At 48.1% G+C, this 23,300-nt stretch overlaps 8 protein-coding genes across 8 annotated transcripts; 3 read left to right on the plus strand and 5 right to left on the minus strand.

Annotated features, from left to right (window-relative positions):
- Nucleotides 1-179: 179 nt before the first annotated feature.
- FOMMEDRAFT_71566 (acid protease) lies at nt 180-1,442 on the minus strand (the record flags this gene model as incomplete). The annotated part of the gene is made up of 4 exons (XM_007261383.1): nt 180-317; nt 389-1,059; nt 1,115-1,214; nt 1,269-1,442. The coding sequence occupies 4 exons, from the start codon at nt 1,440-1,442 to the stop codon at nt 180-182; spliced, it is 1,083 nt and encodes a 360-aa protein (XP_007261445.1).
- A 1,441-nt stretch (nt 1,443-2,883) lies between these two features.
- On the plus strand, nt 2,884-7,740 carry FOMMEDRAFT_16156 (sulfite reductase subunit beta). Its single transcript, XM_007261384.1, has 6 exons — nt 2,884-6,079; nt 6,137-6,332; nt 6,385-6,644; nt 6,700-7,147; nt 7,203-7,413; nt 7,471-7,740. The coding sequence occupies exons 1-6, from the start codon at nt 2,889-2,891 to the stop codon at nt 7,665-7,667; spliced, it is 4,503 nt and encodes a 1,500-aa protein (XP_007261446.1). The 5' UTR covers nt 2,884-2,888; the 3' UTR covers nt 7,668-7,740.
- Nucleotides 7,741-7,876: 136 nt separating this feature from the next.
- FOMMEDRAFT_137791 (BRCA1-associated protein) lies at nt 7,877-10,018 on the plus strand (the record flags this gene model as incomplete). The annotated part of the gene is made up of 4 exons (XM_007261385.1): nt 7,877-8,156; nt 8,217-8,644; nt 8,698-8,921; nt 8,992-10,018. 4 exons carry the CDS (start codon nt 7,877-7,879, stop codon nt 9,989-9,991), a joined length of 1,932 nt encoding a protein of 643 aa, XP_007261447.1. The 3' UTR covers nt 9,992-10,018.
- Nucleotides 10,019-10,109: 91 nt separating this feature from the next.
- Nucleotides 10,110-11,761, minus strand: FOMMEDRAFT_75286 (actin-related protein; the record flags this gene model as incomplete). The annotated part of the gene is made up of 4 exons (XM_007261386.1): nt 10,110-10,211; nt 10,282-10,457; nt 10,520-11,385; nt 11,436-11,761. The coding sequence occupies 4 exons, from the start codon at nt 11,759-11,761 to the stop codon at nt 10,110-10,112; spliced, it is 1,470 nt and encodes a 489-aa protein (XP_007261448.1).
- A 391-nt stretch (nt 11,762-12,152) lies between these two features.
- Nucleotides 12,153-15,190, minus strand: FOMMEDRAFT_75044 (barren; the record flags this gene model as incomplete). The annotated part of the gene is made up of 8 exons (XM_007261387.1): nt 12,153-12,188; nt 12,250-12,519; nt 12,586-12,875; nt 12,931-13,066; nt 13,123-13,403; nt 13,462-14,001; nt 14,061-14,628; nt 14,684-15,190. 8 exons carry the CDS (start codon nt 15,188-15,190, stop codon nt 12,153-12,155), a joined length of 2,628 nt encoding a protein of 875 aa, XP_007261449.1.
- A 162-nt stretch (nt 15,191-15,352) lies between these two features.
- Nucleotides 15,353-16,612, plus strand: FOMMEDRAFT_100764 (uncharacterized protein; the record flags this gene model as incomplete). The annotated part of the gene is made up of 2 exons (XM_007261388.1): nt 15,353-15,799; nt 15,876-16,612. The coding sequence occupies 2 exons, from the start codon at nt 15,353-15,355 to the stop codon at nt 16,164-16,166; spliced, it is 738 nt and encodes a 245-aa protein (XP_007261450.1). The 3' UTR covers nt 16,167-16,612.
- Nucleotides 16,613-16,653: 41 nt separating this feature from the next.
- FOMMEDRAFT_73874 (uncharacterized protein) lies at nt 16,654-18,091 on the minus strand (the record flags this gene model as incomplete). Its single annotated transcript, XM_007261389.1, has 6 exons — nt 16,654-16,722; nt 16,807-17,066; nt 17,184-17,232; nt 17,350-17,487; nt 17,566-17,590; nt 17,835-18,091. 6 exons carry the CDS (start codon nt 18,089-18,091, stop codon nt 16,654-16,656), a joined length of 798 nt encoding a protein of 265 aa, XP_007261451.1.
- A 67-nt stretch (nt 18,092-18,158) lies between these two features.
- On the minus strand, nt 18,159-20,971 carry FOMMEDRAFT_100769 (terpene synthase; the record flags this gene model as incomplete). The annotated part of the gene is made up of 9 exons (XM_007261390.1): nt 18,159-18,479; nt 18,551-18,697; nt 18,772-18,994; nt 19,050-19,155; nt 19,209-19,357; nt 19,408-20,272; nt 20,321-20,442; nt 20,495-20,739; nt 20,795-20,971. 9 exons carry the CDS (start codon nt 20,969-20,971, stop codon nt 18,288-18,290), a joined length of 2,226 nt encoding a protein of 741 aa, XP_007261452.1. The 3' UTR covers nt 18,159-18,287.
- Nucleotides 20,972-23,300: the final 2,329 nt, after the last annotated feature.

Raw genomic sequence — 23,300 nt, forward strand, 5'->3', positions numbered from 1 at the left:
CTGCAGGCCGTTTGGCGTGACACGAATTAAGCATAAATAAAAATAAAAATAAAAATAAAGGTACAAAGGCAGTGTATGACAATATTATTGCGGTGGATAGCATATGCAAGCTCGAAGGAATCCTCCAGAAGACGGCGGTATATAGCATGGGATACGATGCGGCGACATAATACGAATAATCAGTTGACCGTCACCTTCGTGTTCGCGGTGTTCGCGATACCGACGCGGTTGTTCGTCGTGTCGTACACTGAGTAGAAACGTTCGAGGAACGAGTAGCCATTAATGAAGTCAAGACCCTTGCCGCTGTTGGATCCAAGCTGAATAAGGGAGAGATTGATGATCAGCACAACAATTCCGATGACAGTTAACAAAGAGATAGTCTACTTACGTCGGCGATAACAAGATAAATACCGTCTGAAGAACCACCAATGAACTTGTTAAGTGCACGAGGCCAGATTTGAGCATTGGCAGTGAGCTCGAATTTGGTATTGCCAATGTTAAAGTATAAGCTCTGGAGCTTCTCGTACTGGTCGTTCGTGATCTTCAGCAGGCCTGTCTTGCCATCGAGCGTCGCACCAGTAGCCGATTCGTAGCGGCTGAACGCATCAGATGCGAGTAGGGTAAGGGTGGTTCCGGTGTCGACGATTCCTGCCGTTGAGGAAAGGATGTTTTGGCCAGACGAACCGTATGTGATGCTCTGGTCAATCCCCCAGTAGTTTTTCGCCGGAGACGATTTCGTGATAGAAGCGTATGTAATGTCCCCAGTGTATTTTGACTTATCGATATCTCCGAACGTGAGCTCGCCGTTCTTGTTACCCGTCGTAGTAGTAGGGTTGTATGAGATACCGATGACCTCTGATTTAATTTTCTTTTGTGCGTAGAGGTTGTCGGCGACGGTTGGAACCTTCTGACTACCAGTGACGGTGCCAGAGGTCAAGGCGACGGGTCCAAGACCAAGAATTCCGTCTACACCGTCTGAGACTCCGCTTGCCAAAGTAGCTACGCCAATCATCTGCTTGTCGATGACGAGCGAGTCAGAAAGCGAGACTGTGTCAGTGTCTGGAAAGAAGGAGTTGAGTGAGAGGTTCAGGGACCGTGTGAAGCAAGGACTTACATTCGATGCCTACAATCTTTCCGGAGCCGTAATTGACGGTGATTGAGCCTCCAGTTGCTTTACTGGAGCTAGTCTGTGAATATGGCTTGCCCGCGCCCACCTAAGAATCATAATAAGTATTTAACATGGTTTATACGAAAGATAGATGACTAACCCAAGTGTTCGAAGAGCCCGTATCAATTAAGAGATTATAGTCCGTCGCGGGACTACCAACGCCAACAGTAGTAGTATACGTCACCGCAGTGTTGGTGACGTTGATGGTCGATGCCCGTCTCAAAAGATTAGTCGAGTCGGCCGTATTCGGGTCTTGGGCGTTGGCATGGTCCATTTGCTTGCCTTGCTGCATAAAAAATGCAGCGCGGGTACGGTCAAGCTCTGCGAGTGTCGTGCCGTTTAGGTTTAGATTCACGGCGAAGGGTAGAGTGACACTCGATGCGTCATCCCGTATCGTGATAGGGGATGCGGCGACGGAAATTGCAACGAGGGCGGTAGTAAGAAGGGTTGATGAGGAGAACATTGTTATGGGCTCGAATAGTTATAGAGAGGTAAGTTGGGTGAGTTTGGTGGGCTTTGCGATAACGAGTGAATAGCTGCAGATTTCGTCCTGCAAAACCTCTCGAATTTATACATTTTCCTTCCAGCATCACGTTTTCTATTGCCGTATTGTTTTGCCAGAGGCTATGACACAGTGGAGTAAAGTAAGACAGGAATTCTGAATAGATGGTACCATATGTTTATTGTAGATTAAAATCTTTACAATAAAAGTCAATTAACGCTTGACTGTGAGTCTAAAAATAGAACTCACTTCAATGTCTCAGAAGAGGATCGTCTGATTGTAGTACATAGCATCCCACCTCAATGGAAGCTTAACCTATAGCTTCTATTGCTAAAAGCTTGTTCCACCGTTCTTCTACTCCTTGAAAGTTCGGCCTAGGCAAAGATTCTGGAGTCGCCCAGGCAAGTTGTGGTGCAGAGACTTGCCGATAACATAGGTTGATAATAAAAGTTTGGACATTTAGCGAAAGGCAGCAAACAGGAGTGGAGTGCTGCTAGAAGACTGTCATGAAAGAGTGAAACCACGAATAATTAAAGCTTGAGGGCACGAGAAGAGTGGCTCTTGTCCAGAGGCGCTGTTCATGCTTCATTCGAAAAAACAACCGTTTTTGTATTCAGACCTTTGGACCATGAAGACGACAGTACCAGACTAAGCCAAACCAAGCTTACGGGTGCACAGTTTCAAGGCAAGAAATATTTTAACTGGGAGTTAGAGTGGACTCTGAACGTTGTCAGTACGATTTGACTCCGATGGGAGCTAGAGTCAAGTATTCGAAATTCGGCCTTCGGCATAGGCTGATAAATCATCACGTGACTAAAGTTATCGGGCCGGAGACAATATTGAAGAGAGACATAAGAGGAAATTAGCGTGAACAAAACAGAACAGAATGTGCATCCCTTCAGCTCATAAATAACATATAAGTAATTTTAATTATACCTTGGGTTCGGTTGTATAAAATTATTGAAATTAGAAGAGTAAGAAAAGAGTACGGGAAAAGCCGACCTTGCATCAACATGACGGACGAATGAATTGGGAGAGAATGACTCTCGGATTGCGTGCTTGCGAATGACCTTCTCATTATTTTTTATCTCTCAATTTATAATGCGTGCGACAAGCTCACCCAGTCCTGTAACCGTCATCTCGACAGCTCTAGCAGGTACGTTACCTTCGTTTTCTGTACTCAATGTCGATGACTGAAACAATTCCAACGACTAGCAGATGGCCTCCACCTCTGCGGCAGAAGCGGTTGCTAGAATTGCATACATTTGCTCAGATGTTGTCGTCAGCTCTCAGATAGCAGACGGATCCTCTCCCTTCTCGAGCGAGTATAAGAATCTTGCAAGAAAGGTCCTCCGACGACCGCAACTCGTCTCTGTACCAGATGCCACAGACTCCGGATCGTATATTCGGCTCCACAAGTCTGCTGGGTTATTGTCCTTTACTGCACCTTCGAGTTCCCGCATACTTTCGCAATTCCTTCCCCACTTGTCAGAACTCTCGACTTCTCCTGTCGTGCTGCACATCGCCGTGAGCAGCGATCTTTCCAATGTATTATACCTCCGATCAGCGGTCCCTTATTTCATACATTCATCTACCGTCATTCAAGCCCATGATAATGCTCTGGTAGCCTCGAAACTCGCACTAACTGAAGGCAAGATCGTTCTTCACGCGTTTCAATTAGAGGCCGAGGAGGCCGAGTTGGAGGAACTGTCAGAGGAGCAAATTCATTCGTATCTAGCCGATACTCGACAAGTATCAGCTGTCAATGGTAATGGGAAACATGTCATTGGCAATGGTTATTCTAATGGCAGCGCAAACGGGCAGCCTAACGGGAGTGCAAGTGGATACGCGAATGGGTACGCGAATGGGCAGGCGAATGGACACGCAAACGGTCGTTCAAACGGTTATGCGAATGGATATGCAAATGGTGTCAATACTCCGGATGGATCCTCTAGTGGATATAGCACGCCCGACTCTCCCGCTGTTACTCCGCAAGATGCGGATGACCAAGCACTTGTGTCCTTATACAAGGCTTACGAAGCTGCTTCCCTCTCCGCTGTTGCCCTTGTGCGCCGGGCAATTCATCCTTTGATTAAGCACGGCCCGGCAGAACCTCACACGGTGATCTTCGTTCTCGGACAGGCACCAACTTTCGACCTGGACGGTGTATCATGGGTAGAGGTATCTCTCTTGAGCCCGCTACTTCCTTCAAGGATCCTTCGTTCCATACCCTCCTCTGTTAGACGGGTCGTCGTATTAGAACAGCTATACACTTGGAATGTCAAATGGACTCCTCTCTATCTGGAGGTGATGGCAACAATTCAGCACCTCGATGAACCGTCTCGTCCGGATGTGCAGTCTGGATTTTTGGGACATGTATCGACGATACAACAAACAGACGTACTCAAACTTCTGCAGAACAGTGGTGCTGAGCGCCTACGACTCGGGAAGCCTCTACGGCTAGAAGCTGCTACAAGGACAGTGGAAACTTTACCTCATGTACCAAAGCATGAGGCTTCCTACACGAAGATCCTTGAACATCTATTCAGTGAAAGGCTTGCGGTAGCAAATGCACCCGACCACGTAGCGACTCATGGACCCCTTGCGACTACTCCGGAATTTGCTCTTGGTCGCGTACAAAGGCAGCTCGGAGAGCGCCAGAAACTCGTACAAGCTGTCGAGACAGTCCTCGCTTCATCAACTATCTCGTCTGAATTACACGCGCTCCTTAGCAAATGGTTACTTGCAAAGGACGATCCTCAGAAGAGCCGTACTTTAGGCGAACGAATTGTTGCTGAACTCGAAGCAGTCACTTCTCTCCATGACAGCATTCCGACGATCCTGTCCTTGAGATCTCACTTCCCGTCCGTTTCCCGTTGGATTGTTGGATCAGACGCATGGTCGTACGATCTTGGCGCTTCTGGTTTGCATCACCTAATTGCGTCCGGTCTGAACGTTAATACTCTGATTCTCGACACCGTACCTTACTCGTACCGCGATACCAGTGACCCTCTTCGTCGCAAACGAGATGTCGGATTATACGCGATGCACCATTCAGACGTCTATGTCGCAAGCGTCGCTGTTTACTCGTCGTACACCCAAGTCCTCCAGGCGTTCGCAGAAGCGGACCGTTTCCCAGGGCCTTCCGTCATACTCGCATACCTACCCTATCAGAATGAGGATACTCCTGCCCTCGAAGTATTGAAGGAGACGAAATTGGCTGTTGACACCGGGTACTGGCCACTGTACCGCTGGGATCCTGCGAAAGAGCGTGAAGGAAAAGAACCCTTCTCACTTGACTCGGACGCCATTAAAACGGAACTACGTGAATTCCTCGATCGACAGAACCATCTCAGCCAGCTTACACGTTCGAAGCCGGAATTGGCAGCAGAGCTTGTGGGTAGTCTCGGCGAGAGCATTAAGAGTGCGCGCCAGAAACGTGCGCAACAGGCTTACGCAGATTTATTAAACAATATCTCTGGTGCACCACTACTCGTGCTTTATGCATCGGACGGCGGAAGCGCAGAGAAGAAGGCGAAGCGACTAGCGAACCGCGGAAGAGCGCGTGGACTTGCAACGACTGTCGCGACGTTGGACTCCATTTCACTTGAAGAACTGGCCAAAGAGGAGTACGTCGCTGTTATTACTTCCGTTGCTGGACAAGGAGAACCTCCTCAGAATGGCCGTACATTCTTCAAGGCGGTCAATGCGGCTGTTGCACGCAAGGAATCTCCGCTGTCATCTGTTAAATACTCTGTCTTCGGTATGGGTGACTCGCACTATTGGCCGCGTCCAGAGGACGCACAATACTATAACAAACCCGGAAAGGACCTTGATGCACGACTAGCTGCTCTTGGTGCAACTCGCTTTGCTGATTTAGGCCTTGGAGATGATCAGGATGCCGATGGCCCAGAGACTGGTTATAAGCTTTGGGAGCCACTCGTTTGGAAGGCACTTGGCGTCGATAACATTGAGGTGACAGAGGCAGAACCAGACCCAATCACGAATGAACATATGAAGATTGCATCGAATTATCTGCGTGGTACAATCGTCGAAGGTCTTGAAGACACTACGACAGGCGCCCTTGCAGCGAGTGACACGCAACTGACGAAGTTCCACGGAATATACCAACAAGACGATCGTGATATCCGGGACGAGCGTCAAGCTCAGGGTGCCGAGCCTGCTTATGCATTCATGATACGTGTGCGACTTCCTGGAGGAGTGTGCACAGCTGAACAATGGCTCCAGATGGATCAGATTGCAGACGAACATGGAAATGGGACATTCAAGATCACGACAAGGCAGACTTTCCAGTTCCATGGTGTGATCAAGAGGCATCTCAAGCAGACGATTCGAGATATCAACAGAGTGCTCCTGGATACACTCGCAGCATGTGGAGACGTTAACAGGTAAAGTTTTCCTCGGTTTCTGTGCTTCGTTTTATACCTTTATTGAGATATTTTTAGGAACGTCATCACCTCCGCTATACCCACGAAATCGCAACTGCATGCCGAAGTCTATGACTTTGCGAGGAGATTGAGTGAAAGACTCCTTCCTCGAACTACTGCCTATCATGAAATTTGGCTTGATAAGAAGCTCGTAGCTGGTGGAGCTGTTCGTGACTTTGAACCTCTATATGGTGAATACTATTTGCCGCGAAAGGTACGGCTGAGTTTCTTTCTCTTCTGTACTTCATCATTCATTCGTGCTTTAGTTCAAGGTCGCGGTGGCCGTGCCTCCTACAAACGATGTAGACGTGTTTGCCAATGACGTTGGATTCATCGCTATTGTTGGCAAGGACGGAAGACTTGAAGGATTTAATGTCACCGCTGGCGGTGGTATGGGTGTCACTCACGGAAGCAAGAAGACATACCCGCGGCTGGGTAGTATTCTCGGATTCTGCACGCCAGAGCAAGGTCTTGACGTTGCGGAGAAGATTATGCTTGTTCAAAGAGATAACGGAAACCGCGCAGAGTAGGCAATTATTTTCACAACTCAATATCTTTGACTAACTTGATTACGCTTCTAGTCGCAAGAACGCTCGATTAAAATACACAATCGATCGTATGGGTCTGGACGTATTCAAGGGTGAGGTCGAGAAACTCCTTGGCTGGTCACTTGAACCCGCACGACCGTACACCTTTGACCGAAACATCGATGACTTCGGCTGGTCAACCGGACAGAACGGAAAGCACAACTACATGATGTTCATTGAGAACGGACGTGTGCAGAACGAACCTGGGAGTGAATTTAAGAAGGGACTTCGTGAGATCGCGAAGATACACAAGGGCACGTTCCGTCTGACTACGAATCAGCATCTTATGCTCGCGGATATACCAACTGAAGAGCTGCCGCGGATAAAGGCTTTACTGGCGGAGTACAAGCTTGATAATCTAGATCATTCTGCGCTGCGATTGTCTTCTTCCGCTTGCGTTGCGTTCCCGACATGTGGTCTCGCAATGGCAGAATCGGAGAGGGTGAGCGGAGACTTTGTATTCAAGATGGTATATCGAACTGATCTGACTCCACTAGTATCTTCCCATTCTAATCAGCAAGGTGGAAGCTTTTTGCGAGGAGAATGGTCTCCGGAACGACTCGATCGTCATGCGAATGACTGGGTGTCCTAACGGTTGCGCTCGACCCTACGTTGCGGAAGTTGCATTCGTCGGAAAGGCACCTGGGTCATACCTAATGTTGCTTGGCGGTGGGTACTACGGGCAGCGTCTCAACAAAATATACCGCGGTACGTTGTCCTTGCTCCTCCACGCTATCGAAACTCACACACCCTACCCTCTTTTAGAGTCGGTTACGGAACCGGAAATACTCGCAATACTTAGACCAATGATTAAGCATTATGCACTTGAACGACTGGAAGGAGAGCACTTTGGGGATTTCGTGCTTCGTGCTGGCTATATTTCAGAAACTACTTCTGGGAAGGAGTGGTATGATGGTATGGGTGGACTTGGACCTCATCGGGAGATCAGTGCGGCTGCATAGTTTGCGAGGGTATAATAGATGTCTTATGGGATCTGGAACGTTAGCATTTATTTTGTACAAACCACAATGAAAAGATATGTCATAATTTATTTGTCATTGTGGTGGTCACGAGGATTTTGCGTGATTGGATCGACGCGTCCACCCAGCTCCGTAACTTGGGCCTTCAAGCTGCTTCTTACCACAACGTCAACACGGGATGAAGGCATACAATGTCTAGCTTCTACCATATTTCCGTCCAAATAAGCAAGTCCAATCATCAAACAGGCAAAGAAGCTGAAGAACGTTTCCCAAGATCGCTATTTGACGAGCTACCCTCTCACCCGTCTACTCCGATAAGCAAGCGTCGCGACACACTACTCCGTAATACGAACAAGAAGGATTATAGATTCGGGACTATTAGGATCGAGTGGATTGACTTTGAGACGATGAGCGGTACAGAAGGCAATAATAAGGATTCGAGAACTAAGTCGGGCCAGACAGAAGAATGGCGTACGTATGCTCCCTTTCGCTTATGAGGCGCATATACTAACGCGCCTTTATGACTTCCAGAGACTCCTGTAGCTCTATTCGTCCCTGGCTCTCCCTCTCCAAGCCGAACGACTAACTTACCAGACGGAATTGTGCACATCTTCCGAGAAAGACCTGACAGACCTATTCGCGACGCTCAGCCTGTCCCATCCTCTTCAGCAGGGTCCACAACCGCAGAGGCATCCACTTCAAGTGCAACAAGTGCCTCACCGACTGAAGTTCCATCTGGTCAAGCTGCTACGACTGTTGCTGTGTTAGCTGTGCCACCATGGATGACACCGGCGGATTTCCTGGCTTTTGTTGCTCCTGCTGCGGAAGGGATGAAGCACCTTCGTCTCATTCGAGATGTTTCGCCGAATAGGAATATGGTAGTTATACAGTTCAGAAAGGCTCCGGATGCCACGGAGTTCATTGAAGAATTCAATGGGAAATTATTTAACTCTGTCGAGGTCTTAGTTCAGCCAGTCTATTTATATCTCTCGCTGACTTGGACTTTCCACAGCCAGAGACGTGTAGCGTCGTCCGCGTGAAATCCGTTGAGATCGACACGGATGATCCAGTATCCTTAACCTTCAACAGAACGTCTACGAACACTTCCTCTATCTACGAGTTACCCACCTGTCCTGTCTGTCTTGACAGGATGGATACGTCAGTCACTGGTCTAGTAACAGTGCCTTGTTCGCATACATTCCATTGTATGTGCTTGAGCAAATGGGGAGACAGTCGGTAAGTATCCTCATCCAAAACTCTTTCTTTCCCTTATATTTTTCCTTATCTAATGATAATGATAATGAAGATGTCCCGTCTGTCGATACTCACAAATCGCACTCTCCTCGGCCTCCCAATCCACTTCTGGCTTCTCGTACGCTCCACCTCCAGCAGGGACCCGACTCGTCTCATGTACAGAATGCGACTCCCGTCTTAACCTCTGGATCTGTCTTATATGCGGTAACGTCGGGTGCGGTCGACAAGGCCGTGCACACGCCAAGGGGCATTATGACCTGGCTTCACACCGCTACGCTATGGAGTTATCAACTCAACGTGTATGGGACTACGCAGGGGATAACTACGTCCACAGGTTAATTCAGAACAAAGCAGACGGAAAACTCGTAGAGTTGCCCTCTGCTGCAGGTGTCGAAGAGTCACAGGGAGGAGGACAGGGGAGGGGTAGACCAGGTCAAGGACCTGGAGAAGATGATAACCTCAAAGCGGAGAAAATGGAGATACTCGCGATGCAATATTCGCAAATCTTACAACGCGCGATGGAAGATCAGCGTGTGGCGTATGACGAGCAGACTGCAGAGCTGAGACGAAGACTTGAAGATGCACAGCGGAAGGTAGAGATCATGTCTGAAGATACGGAACGGAAAGTCCGCGAAGCGCATGAAGAACTGCAGAGGAGACGGCTCGAAGATGAGGAACGACAGGCTCATCTCGAGAGGGAACGAGTGAAGGCGGAGAAGAAGGCGGAGAAGAAGGCGGAGAAGATGACGGAGGTGGCTCGGAAGTTGGAGAAGGAGTTGAAGGAGGAGCGCACGGTTAGTGAAGGGTTGTTCAATAATATTTCTACGTTGAGGGGGAAAGTAGAGACGATGGAGAAGGAGAAAACCGAGCTAGCGTCGAAAGTTTCGGATTTAGAGGAACAGATGAGGGATCTGATGTTCTTCCTCGAAGCTCGAGACAAGATCGAACAAGGCGGAGGTGTCGTATCCGAAGCTGCAGGCGGCTCCATCGAGTTGCCTCAACCTCCACCGGATCGCACCGGGGCGGGTGGCAAGAAGAAAAAGAAGAGATAAAATCACGACAAGCACGAATAGAAGTGATATTTATGAATGTATGGGTAGAATAGTCGTATAATGTAGCTACAATCTGTATGCACATCCATAAATACAAAAAAAAAACTGTATTACTACACTACAAGAGGCTAGCAGACATCTCTATGATGGCTTTCGGGCCCTTTGACCCATAGTCTCCTTTCGAGACAAAGTTTTTACTATTTGGGTCCGAGAAGATGATCTTAAGTCGCAAAAACGTCGAGATATCAGCATAACAAATTTCGTGATAAAATTCATGAATGATGACTTACTTTCGCGACAATGCTGGCCCCGAGGAAAGCAGCCAGTCCGTCCCCCTTTTCTCGATAGTTTGCGAAATACTCTGGGACGTGGAGGACGCGGATTTGTTTCGGTTGCGCGTCGTTTTGGTGGTCGGGATTTCCTAGTATGAAGTGTTCGAGTCGGGTTTGCAAGGCGTGTCCAATTCCTATAAAATAAGTTCGTTAAATGAACGTAGAAAACGTGGACTTTGTACAAGGAGGAGCACACCTTTCACCAAACTCGCACAATCACCAGTAACAAACAACCCCTCCCATATCGACACCCTAGCATCCAAATCCGCCTTCGCAACAGCATACCCACAAATATCTTGTAAAGGAATCAAGTCCCCCCCTCTCCACGTCTTCCCATCCGATCCATTCACACCCCTCAAACGCGTCGGGTCAAAAAGCGGGTCCAACAACCGATGTCGTTCCCTCCCAACCGTCACCTGTTTATCTCTAAAATCAATAGTGATAAGGTCGAGCGCCTCAATCTCGCGTGCTCGTGCTTGTTCCGCTGCACTTGCTTTCTGCGTAGCGCGTTTCTTTTGGTTAGACTCGATGACGGCTTTTTCTTTCCCTGCGACGAGGACGGCAGCGATGTTCGTTACGCCTTCTTCTTCACTTGCTACTTCTGCTTCTCCCAGCTTTACGTGTCCTTCATGCCAAATTTGTCGAACGAGTGCAAGGAGTTGTGTCTGTAGCTCTTCATCCGTTAGTGGAGCCTCCGGAGGCGAGAGCGTCGAAACAAGTTGTTCGTTATTCCGTAACAAACTCGCCAAGTACGCTTCACAATCTGCTAACCCAATAGGCGTATGGTCTGAACAATTATGTTGGACTGCACATTCGTATATCGGTACGACGTCTGTCCTATGATGGCCTATATCAATAACGATCCCGTTAAGCGAGTTCGCAGCGTATAGCTGCGAAAGTGGTCGTTCGAGGATACTCAAGGCGGCCATGTTGAACCTCTCGAAGAAGATTTGGCAGATCCTCTCGTATGTGTCTCGAGAGAGTCCGTGGGGGAAGGTTAGGATCGCTGGAGACTCGTTTTGTGTACGTTTGAGTCCGAGTTGGTTGAATAGAACGTATTTCCTACATCAACAGTTAGTAAGAACCACATAATTATGTTCTGAAAGACGCACCAAAGAGCCTCAGCAGCAACGTAATCCTTAATACCCCCATCCTCAAACGGCCAAGACACAACAACATCCATTCCCGCCGCAAGCGCCTCATCAAGCTGCCTCCCCACAAGATAATCATTCACCTTCGGCTGCGAATGTGCCTTCGACGTCGACGACTGTCCATTACCAAAACCATTCTCCTCGTTCGTCCGCCTCAACCCAACGCGCGCCTCAACCTCAACAGTCGGCCTCTCAATCAACTCCGCCAACCCACGAATCGCACGTATAGCCGTACATCCCGTCTCTATGATGACGACGCTCGAGTCTCTGAACGCGATGTTGCTCATTTTGTTTTGTTTGTTCTGCGCGGTAATGGACGGTGTTTTAAGTATGTTCGCTACACTACAATTCGAAACGCGCGTTTCTGTCACGTGCAGCGCATCACCCACTTTTATAATAATTTTTTTGACCAATTTAATTTCTAATTAAGAGTGAAATGCTGGTAATAAATCATCATCCAAACATCACCAAGAAAAATGTAAAGCAAAGCAAGAAAATAAGAACTATGATAAAAGTCATGAATACAGGGTCCGTCTAGATACAATGTATACAAGTTGTTGATTGACACGAGATGTGGCGTATGTGACGGTATAGTCATGTTCATGTCATGAATATAGTGCAGATTGTGTGGGTGAGCACAGACGAGAAATGAGGACGAATCGATAAAGTGAACCGTCGTTATGCGGCTGGAATGGCGTTTGGATCTCGGAATACCTACAAAAATTATTGAGTGGATCAATAACCATGGTGCAATAGTAAAGTCGGAGCAACGAACCTTTAGCCCCCAAAGATTCCCAACCCGCGTTTCCTCTTCTTCCTCCTCTTCGGTAACAACGATATTCTGAGGCAAAACGCCCTCATCTTCCTCACCAACTTCGAGTTTCAATCCCCGTTCATTCGCAAGATGAAGAAGACAAATGAAACAGAAGCTCGTGCTAATATCCGCCATCTTATCCTTCGGATACGACGTATGCAAGCCAGAAATGACTGATGTAAATACTCGTGCTTCTTCGGGATCTGTGGGCGGTCGAGAATCCAGCGTTGTCTGAACAAGATAATCAAAATTAGGACAAATATCATAGCTCTTTACTTCAAGTCTTACCATTGGAACATCCTCTTCCTCATTCTCCAGGCCTTGAGACGGGGGAACGACAATATCCAACCCCTTCCAGATATTCTCCTTTAATTTACGAACATCCACTCGCTTGGCACGTCGTGCATAATTAACAGTCTCAGGACGAACGCGACGCGATGTACCTTGCGTTTCAGCAAGGAGGTCCCGTTCCCCAGGTTCTGCATCGATTCCCAAGCCCTCGCCTCCTGCATCACCGTCGTAGATATCATCAAAGCCTGGACCGTCGTCATACTCATCGTGGAAGAACTGTGTGTTGAAGGGAATCGCTCCTTCGGGTGCACCTACAAAGATATTCGTGAGCGAAGGGAACAGAAGAGGCACCGCCTGTAAACATACCCTCTTCACCATCATCTGCTTGCCGGCCAGCGGCCTGGTCTGCAGCAGCCTGAGCCCAGAATCGCTCGTCGACCTCCCCATCATTAGCATTGAGACGTGCTCGGTTACCCCGCATCTTAAGCTATGAAAGGACTTAGTACCACCTCTCTCAGGAAGCATGAACAAAAAATCACATACCGCGAAATTAGGTTTAAGGAAAAGAGTAACAAGTTGTCGACTCGAGAAGTGCATATCGTCCGGAAGCGTATGATCACCGCGCTTCTCCTTCTCCTTTCCCTTTCGACTCTTCTTCGCAAAACCAGGTAAAGTGATACTTGCACCACGCGTAACCGGAGCGAAGATCTCCTTCGTCACTTCTTTCTGGGACTTCTCAGATGGAGTGAGGAAGTCAATCTTGAACGGCTCCTTCTTTTCACGCGTTTTCGTCTTGTTTGCTGACGTATCCGCATTTGCCTCAGCTAAACAACGTAAACACCTATCAGGGTCATGTAGAATGATAAAGATAAGACTACGTACGTCGTCGAATGACCTTACGGATTTTCCAATGCTCAGGACCAGCCCAGTTCTTAAGGAACGTCTGATCGAAATAATCAAGGGAACTCCCATTAGCACCTGGCTCAGTCATAGCAAGTAGCAAATCGCGTTCGTTCGGTGCGCGTCGAGGGTCGAAGGGCTCAAATCCTCCTGTTTGAGGTGCTTGTGTTGCACCCCTTCCGTCAACGTCTCCGCTGCTTTCACCACCAGTCTGACTTCGGTCATCTCCACCAGCATCAAAACCGCCATCGTAACCGAAGTCATCTACAACAGCTTGTTCGCCGACGAAGAAGTCTTGGACATCTTCGCCGCCTCCGACGGCACCATCGACGTCCATGGGCGCACCAGCGTCGCCGACATCAGCGCCAGCTCCAAAGTCGTCGTCATCTAAGTCTGCTGCATAGGTTGAATTCATGAAGTTCGACTGTTCAAAGGACGTGTCGCCTTTTGAAAATGAGAATCCTTCTAATGAAGGGGCAATAGTTTTATCTTCCAGGGCAGAGAGGTCGGGAAGAAATTCGCCTAACCACAAAGTCACGTCAGAATAAGGTCATACAATGACTAAATAAGCTAGGTCTTACTTCGGATGTTGGTGAGGTCGATATCATCATAAGGCTCGATATCTACAGCCTCTTCATCTTCCTCTCTCCCTTTACCCATGGAGTCACTAGCGTCGAAGATCACCCGCATGCTACCCTCGCTTCCAATCCCAAGGCTCAGGTGGTTCATCAAGAGTCCCTGTGCGCCTCCTTCGTCGAAGTCTGCGCAAGTCTTCTTGAACAACGGATCTACGCTGAACTCCAGGTCAAGTTTCTTGCTACGTAGCTGCGACACATTCTTCGCGAGCGTTGACTCGGTTCGGGAGGCCTTCGCAGCACGTTTGCGCTGCGCCTGGTCTTGTACATCAGGATTGTCCGACAAATCTTCATCGTCCGCCTCGACTTTCCCTTCAGTTGCAAGATTGCTCAGTAGCTTCCCTGTCTCCGTACCGACGCTGTCGACACGGCTAGTCCAGATCTTCACGCAGCCATCAAGAGTACATGATGCTTTCTGGAAGTTGATAGAGTTGTCTACGTTGTTCCGCAGCAGGGACATGTCATGGAAATAGTCTATGAGCGCGAAGTTCCACGAGTTGGTTGCATTAATTTTCTATCATTCAATTCGTCAGTAAAGCCTCGGATGACTAATAGAGCAGTTGATTTACATTATCAGTAGCCATCTTCATCCACTCTTCAAAGTTCGAGCTCATAACATCCAGAGGCACGTTAATAACCGGCGTCTCCGTAACAGCCATAAGCTGCTGCTTATGTTTAGCGTGCCTATTCGCCTTCGGAGTATCCCCAGGTTCACGAGTCGACGAGCTCGCCCCAGCAGCACTCCCATTCGCCATCTCAGCATCGTCAACAAGTACCATAGGCGCAGCAAGCTTGGCGCTCTTCCTGCGCTTTCGTTTCTCCGCCTCATCGTCATTAATATTCACAGTCTTGAACGGTACTCGATGGTTCCCATTCGGGCTGCTACCACTGTCTCCAGGCTGGTAGACATCCGAGGCGCGTTTCTTTCCCTTTGCTTTTCCGTTGGGCGCACCTCGCGCGTGTTTTGCTCGTGGCGTGGCTTCCTGGTCAGAGCTGTCGTTCTCGTTCTCATCACCATCAGAGTCGGAGTCAGCGTATAATGGGACATGAGCGCGTGGGCGTGTTGACCTTGCCATTGCTTGTCTGTGAAGCTACAGGAGGTATGCGCAGGTTACAAGACGCAACGAACCAGGAGTGTGACTGTTGACCTCTAGTGACGTTGTGTGACCTTACGCGGCGTGTTGTGCACACGTGGTTTCAACGCCTGCACACACGAGTGTCGTCATCATGCAATAGCAATGAACTCGGCGACAGTCACTGTTTCGCTCGAGCCGCATCTCAAGCAATCACTCAACCGTCTTCTTCCAATCTTACCAAAAGAACTACACATCTCTCTCCAATCACAATTAAACCAAAAAGAAATCCACTATGCCCTCCTCACTCAAATATCCCGCTGGGCGCGATCTGACGCTGGCCAATCGAAACTTCTCTCCGCACAGCTCTCACCACACGACTATGACAACATAGTTTCCCTATTAGCAGGTACTCGTACAGCCCCTTCATCAAAACCGCCACCCGACCCAGCGCCTGGCTCAGAGGAATCCTCATCCCCAGAAGTTCGTATTCGAAGAGAACTGAACGACAGAAAGGCGCTCGTTGCGGTGCTCAATGGGCTTCTTAGTATCGGCTGTGCTGGAGGCGCTGCTTGGTGGGCTGCTGATAAGTCTGGTTGGCGGGACGAATGGGTTTGTACTCACTTTGCAGTGTCCAATCGATCGAAGACTCAACAAATCAAATCATAATTAATCTATCCCTCTCTAGAAAGTCCTTGTCGCTCTCATGGTAGCAACCATCGTCGGTGTTTCCGAAACGATCCTCTTGGTTATCTGGCAATCTCGCCTGTCAGCTTCTCCTGATCGCGTATACAACGTCCGACAGCGAATCCAGCAGCAGCAGCAGCAGCAGCCAAACGAAAAGTCCGACAACAGCGGCGAGCTGGTGGAGCCGTCCTCATCACCATCTTCATCTTCATCTTCGCCTCAGGAAGCTATCAATACTATCACCATACAGGACAAAGACTCCCATCTGCGGCGGAGAGCCGTACGTTATTAAGATACAAATGTGGGTATTCATCACGGAAACGCGGAAGAAGATCGGATGGATATGGAATATGGAATGTGGGATGAACGGATGACGGTAAAACAAAAACTGCACCGCCAGAACTGCCCACAACGTAAACCACTGCCATCTGTCAGATCGACCCTGTCCTCCTACAAGCGCTCCAGCACAGCTACGAACTCTACCAAACCAATGCTATTTGTCTGTCCTGTCCTGTCCTGTACTGCATCCGCTACCATACGTCTTATACCCTATTTTTAACCACCCTCATCATCACCACACACTTTGGCATATTCACTTTTGCGGCGTCACTTCACTCGATCATTTTGCCTTTCTTCTGGAAAACAGTTCAAGGGCAAGGGTAAGGGCATCTTGATTCTTTTTGCAGTCTTTGCAGTTTGCAGTTGCACAGCAGAAGCATGCTCGGAGGCGAAAGTACCATCTACCATCGATCCTAATCCTACTCCACAATTCTAGACATCTAAACATACACACCCAGCGCGCGCATGAGTAAGTTAAGGTACCACCCCGTCAAACCCCACACTTCAAGCTTCCCTTCCCTCCCTCCACCAACTTCATCTACATCTGTCTCTCCCGCCCACTCAACAGGGACAACAGGATCCCGGTTATCTACTCTCTCTCCGTTCCTTCCGTTCCCTCTGTCTCCCCCGCTTTTCACGGAAGAAGAGGAAGAGGAAGAGGAAGAGGAGGAAGAAGCGGCGGCGGCAACGACATCGGTAACATCAACAGCCCAATAAGGTCTCTCACCACGAAATTGATGGGATCGAAGACGTCTGGGTTGGACGAGCTGTGCGAGTGATAGGTGGAAGACGTGTGCTACTTCGGGAGTTGAGGCGTTTAGTGAGGACATGTTGATTGAGGGTAGAGGCGTGTCTTCCATCTCTATGTCTGTGTCCGTGTCTGTGTCTAGTATACGCGAATTTGCATTTTCGTCTGCGTTATTAGTGCTGTCTATATCATCATGCGGTGACCTTGAGGAGGTTGAGGAACCGGAAGGCGGTGTCCTAGTAATAGTATTGGCGGTAGGATGTACGAAACCCTATACAAGTATTGAAGTAAAGTTAGTAACTTAGTTTATCAACTAAAGTCTCTCAATCATGACCATAACCATGAATGAGGAACGAAATTAAATTAAATTCACTGTCAGTCAACGTACAACATACGGCCAAACTCTCAACCCGCTAAGTGAGCGTTGAGGCGGTCCAAGTTCACCCAATATTTCAACTCGTCCAGGTGAGAGTGCGATTTCCTCGTCTGCTTCTCGTAGAGCAGCTGCTAAGTGCGATGCATCCGTCTGTTTCGATCATACATTAATCTATCTTTACCAGATAGATAGAATGATTTTGTGTCATAGATGATAGGCTTTACTTACTTCATCAACTCGTCCACCAGTGAAACTAGAAAAAAAGAAAAAACCAATAAACACATTAATATATATTTATTGTGACATATTAGAAAAATAGAAATTAGATTCCAGGTAGGTTCGCAGATACATACGACCAAAGAAAGAAAAAAAATAACAAAATGATATATGTCGGAATTAATCAACGAGCCCACAAGTCAATCAGAAATCGAAATCGAAATCACCGAGAAATTGTTGTTGTTAATTTCATTAATCGACATCGTCGCAGCGCACCTTACCTAACTTCACCAGCATGACTCCTCAATGGTCCACGCAGCTCAAGTATTACACCTGGTACGCCGTTCACGTTTGCTAGCGGGACTAACACAGCTGCGTTTAGTTCTGTATTATCAATATCATATGGTTTCGCAGTCAGAGAAGCTTGAAGAGCGTTCCGAATAGCCAGCAGTGAGCGTGGAGTGAAGGGAGCGGTTAGCGAGATGACGTGTTGGGCTGAGGTGAGTCGGGGTAGGGTGAGTCCTAGCAAGCTGGACATAGCATTTGAAGGGGAGCACGGTGGAGGTGGAGGAAGGAGGCAACAAACTACAACGCTAATGAATTATGAATGCATGACGTTGCTTACGGATCTACGTCTACATTCATGATCGACGACGGGACTATTCAAGAAAATTATATTAAATTTGTGACATCCAGTCCTCCGTAGTAAAATCATTGCAAGAAAGGCTAGGCAATCAATGCCCGTTCCCATTAGCTACATGACCATTAGTAGCCTTCTTCCCTTGCCGCTTGGCATACAACCGTTCAAGATAATGATGCGCACGCCCAAGCATCCAAATCGTGAACGAGAACTTAAAGTTCGGGTACACAATCGCACACGTCTTGCTAAACATCCCTTCGATAGCTTCCTGCGCCCAGGAGCCATCCTACCGAGCAAGAGAAGGAGAGAGAAAAAACACTAAGCAGGTAGCAGATAGATAGATAGATGGCTACTTACTGGCAGTTGACGAGACATGACCATCTTCACAGCACGTTCAATTGGCTCAGGCTCCGGATACTGAGCGTACATGAGCGCCATTGCCGCCCATGAAGTCATGACGACCTGCGTCTTCTCGTGGTCAACCCATTTCTCATATACACACGACTTCAATAAAGATGGGTTAGATACATCAATAACTTATTAAACTCAATAAATTGGGCGACGATGATGAAGCTTACCTCGTAGCTCTCGCCCCACCCACCATCCTCTTTTTGGTGACTTAAGAGGAAATGACAAGCCCTGCGTACGCTCTCGCTCGTCTCGTACGTCTCTCCGACAAGCGAAAGACTCTCGAGGGCAAATTGCGTCGCATATGTAAAGCAAATTCCCCAAGAACCATACCAGCCTCCCTCGGGTCTTTGTGCAGCGTGTAGATACTTTACGGCTTTTCGAATTGTGTTTCTAAATAGTCATGAGTCAGCGGCATGTTCTCGACATCGAGAACACCTATCCTTACTCTATATCCGACGCTCGATAATCTGGATAGTGTTTACGAAAAATGGCAAGCGCCGTAATCACTGACGTCGTACATTCCGGATATTCGTATTCAATCATGATGTTACCTAGACGTGGAGCTATGGATAAACCCGCTTTCGAGAAACGTAACAAAGCTCACCGAACACCTCAGCGGGGTTGATCCACTCCACCCACTTCGGACCCCGCACCAATTCGTAACTTGCGAACCCACCACTCGGGTTCTGCAATGATATCATTGTGTCCACTGCATCACAAAGGCGCTCCTTGGAAACTAGCTTCGGCATAAACCTACAGGCTACTTCAGTAATTTCGGATCGCAATCTCATAAGTCGACTTACGGCAGGTGCTCTTGGAGGTAGATTACGGCCTTCAAGCCCTCGCCGGTACAATCACTAACGGTATACCCTTGTTCCTTAGTGCTGAATGGCCAGGCACCCTTTGTCCGATGTCGATACGCGCTTTCGTAATGCTTCGGGTTTTCCCTAATCTGACATTCGTCAAGCCATTTCAAAGCCTTCAACAGACATTTGCGATTTTCCTCGTCCTGAGCCAGCCCAGTCTCCACAAGCGCCTGAACGATAAACGCAAGGTCCCATAGTTGTACACCGTTGGTTCCACCCATACTCATACCATTCGGTCCGAGCCACATGAAGTCGCGACGCTTTATCTTGTGCTGTGCGTATGCTTCCGATTCCGGTCCTTCAACGATTGCTCGTGCAACGAGGTTCAGCATCTTATTGACGGGGCCTAGATCTTGGTATTCCGTATTTTCATCCTCTTTAACTATTAGGTCGTATAATCGCGCCATGGCTGCTTTACGAACAGGAGGGATTGCACATGGCTCGTACAAGCCTAATACACCAAAGAGCATATCAAGAATACGAGAGTGAGGAGCATAAAGATCGATCGGAGCTATGTTATTTCTCTGGGCAGGCCAATCGATGGAATAATAGTCTTCGACGTAGAGCTCTCGTCGTAGAGACAGAATTAGCTCGTTTTCCGGCATTTTGAATCGCTTGGCATATAAGAAGCTCATGGGAATGAAGACATTTCTACAGTGGATCCACCAGCGATATGGATGAACGGGTATCCATTCGGGTAGCATCCAGAGCTCAGGCGGGATTGCATTATTCCCTTCCCAGTCGTAGCAGTTGAGAATCGATAACCAGACTTTCCCCCATTGAGGTGAACGAACGGCACCACCTGAATAATGTTTCAGTATTGATATTCCCTGCTATATACGTGACGTACCGAGTTTATGCAATGTAGTCCTTGCTTTTATCATAATAGGGTGATCCGGACCAACACCCAATATCCGTAATGCAGCATAATTACACGCGGTTCCAAATACTGTCGTCTCTCCCTCTATATGTCTAATGACAAAAGTGAAAAGTAATTCAAAATAATTGCAAAAAAAGTACTTACAGACCCCAACCTCCGTCTACTTTGTGTGCTTTCCGGAATAAATAACGAATAAGCTCTAATCGTTCTTCCCGTCTGAGCTCCATGCCCGTCACATAAGAACCGATAACAAGACCCGGAGTAAGGAACATAGGGCCGTCATATTCGCACGGCCAATGACCGTCGGGAGCTTGCATGTGCCTCAAGAACGAAAAACCATTGCGAGCAGCCTCAAGTGCGTTTTTTGGTCGTGGTAACTCTGGGAGTCCCTGGACAAGTGTTATTTCTTCGAGAACTCGCGTTCTGTGATTTATTTAGACGCACAGTTGGTAGACCAAGGAAAAACTTGTCCATTATAGTCTGTGGACGCGCTTGACATGCCTCGTCCGACTCAAGGTAGTCCCATATATGACGTCCCTGGTCTGTTGCGTTCAGTCGCCAGCGAGTGTAATCTGTAAAATAGACATCGCCGTTCTCTGGAACGTCAAGAGGCTCCCACATACTATAGGTGGGATGTAGAGTTGAGAAAAATGCGGGGAAGTAAATACTGGTGCATGAAGTGACACGACTTTGAGTTCTTTTCACCAATCCATTACAAGACTGACACGATCACGACGCGTCTGAAGAATTCTTTTCTGCTCTCAAAGCATGATTATGTCATATTCAATATTACATACTTACTTGCCGATGTTGTGTCCTATGGTGTGTTGTTGTCAAGTCAACAACTGTTCCGAGTCACCTTGAGTCAATCCTGTACCACTGTGCCGCGGTCAACTCCCTGCATCAATCTGAGCGGGCTCTGGAAAGTGTTGCACAGTGCACCTGGAACAATCGAGTTCTCTTCCTGGCCTCGTGTTGCTGTTATGACTTGCAATCGTTTGCAGTCCTACTCCTCCTGACTCGTTGCAGCACTGCAAAAGTCAAAAGAAGTCGATTTGTTACACTCCTTTGGGTACCTACCTCATATCTGAATTAGTGGAGTTAGAACCCCACTTGTTGACCCTGACATCAAGCGTACGGCGACGTAAACTTCATTTTCTCGACCTCGGATATTCTCATGTCCGCGTCTTTGTCCTTTCTTGTTTCGGTCGGTACGTCTACTGTAACCGCATCGAGGCGTTCGGTTTGGTGCCCTTCAGAACTATTTGACTGATATGCACTCAATTGATTTCCACGTCTTAGGAAAGGAGCACATTGGGGACTTATGTTCCAGAACATGTGTAGACACCTAGCCTGGAACTTATCAAAACTCTTAGTACAGCCTTCTGCAACCACACCGTGCTTATCCGCGACAGCTGTTGCATCTGGTGCCTTTTTCGGGGTTGTACACTCCATTAGGCCTTTGCTCGCCTCGTTTATACTCGACCTAATGACCCGTCATGTTCCGAAGTCCTTCCACCTTGGACTGCATGAGAGATGAAACTGCCAATGATCGACCTCCCATCTCCTTGGAGCCAATTCGAAGGACCTGGAAGCCTCGAGTAATGCGGAATAACGTTATGCAGCGCAATTTGCTCATTTGCTGCCATCAACTGAGTGGGTTGTAGCATCCTCCTCTTGGCCTCGAGTCGCTTTAATGATTCAGATCGTCCGCTTTCCGACACATCCTGAGTCGTTAGTTCACTAGTTGGTTCCATACACACTTTACCCTGCTTTACGGGAATTAGAATCCATCCGTTATTCCTAGCATCAAGGAAGTAGCAAACCGTTTCAGATACATTTTCTCGGCCTCGGTCATTCTCACGTCAGTATCATTGTCCTTGTTTGTCTCGAGAGTCAGTGTTTACGGTATTTACTCCACTCCTCCAAAATAATTTAGCTGATGGAAAAATTTCCCCTCAATTCATCCAGGCATGAGAACGGTGCGCTGCGCTCGCTGTAGAGCATGTGATGGCACCCCAGTCCAGAGCCAGGTGCGTTTCATATTGTCAAAACTCCTAATACAGCTCTACATGAGCATATGGCACATACTTATACTTATCATATACGACGTTTTCGCAATGCCGTACGTTCCATTAGTTTTTTTCTTGCCTTGTTCATACCCGGTCTAACATCCCACCATACTCTGGGGGGTTTCCAGCTCGGACTGCGTGGGGAGGGGGTGGTGAAACTGTCTCCAGTCAATCTTTCAGTTTTTCTTTCGTGTCAAGTCCAACAGACTAGAAGTTTCCAGTTACTGTATTCTGACCAACGGTACACGACGTGGATTGCCAACTTGACGGCTTGTAACCGATCCTATCGGAGACAGTTACACACGGAAAAAGCTGGATTGAATCCGACTCGGAGCTCGAAGACAGTCATCCCGGCGTATGAAGAGTAGGTGTCCTGTTCAGTAGACGCGACAAGAAAACTTGCAGCTATAATGTCGACTTGAATACTTGTCCGATTCCGGCTCGGACAGACTGCCGATTGGATTTCTGTTGTGCCTCTGGAATACATTCTGGAAGAACTATTCTCAGTCAGGATAAAATTTCCACATTAATGTGGTCAAGACGTGTTTCTGGCATGGAGGAATGAGGACTATGTACCTATCTGAAAGCGCAGACTTACGATCGGCGCGAGGGCCGAGATGCTTCGTATACCTGAAGATTGTAGACGGTATTCTGAAACAAAAAGTGTCAGCGTGCAGCGCCATAGCAAGTCGGGGCTTCTCGCTTTCTCTGCGCACGCAGCCCGAAGCACCATGACCGATGACTGTCGGATAGCGTGCGTAGTGGGTCCAACACAAAGTCCCGATATGGGAAATTTCCGATCAGCGCGACCGCAGCGCGTGCCTAATGATTGGATTGCTTTGTTTGATTACAGAAGCTGGGGATGGCGGGCAGAATCG

This window comes from Fomitiporia mediterranea (assembly GCF_000271605.1).
Source record: "Fomitiporia mediterranea MF3/22 unplaced genomic scaffold FOMMEscaffold_1, whole genome shotgun sequence".
NCBI classification, from domain to species: domain Eukaryota; kingdom Fungi; phylum Basidiomycota; class Agaricomycetes; order Hymenochaetales; family Hymenochaetaceae; genus Fomitiporia; species Fomitiporia mediterranea.

Bases quoted from the DNA above. Each gene is read 5' to 3' on its own strand.
- FOMMEDRAFT_16156 (XM_007261384.1), top strand. From the start codon at position 2,889: ATGGCCTCCACCTCTGCGGCAGAAGCGGTTGCTAGAATTGCATACATT. The intron at 7,148-7,202 runs GTGAGCGGAGAC...TGACTCCACTAG, and splicing joins CAATGGCAGAATCGGAGAGG to TATCTTCCCATTCTAATCAG. The intron at 7,414-7,470 runs GTACGTTGTCCT...ACCCTCTTTTAG, and splicing joins TCTCAACAAAATATACCGCG to AGTCGGTTACGGAACCGGAA.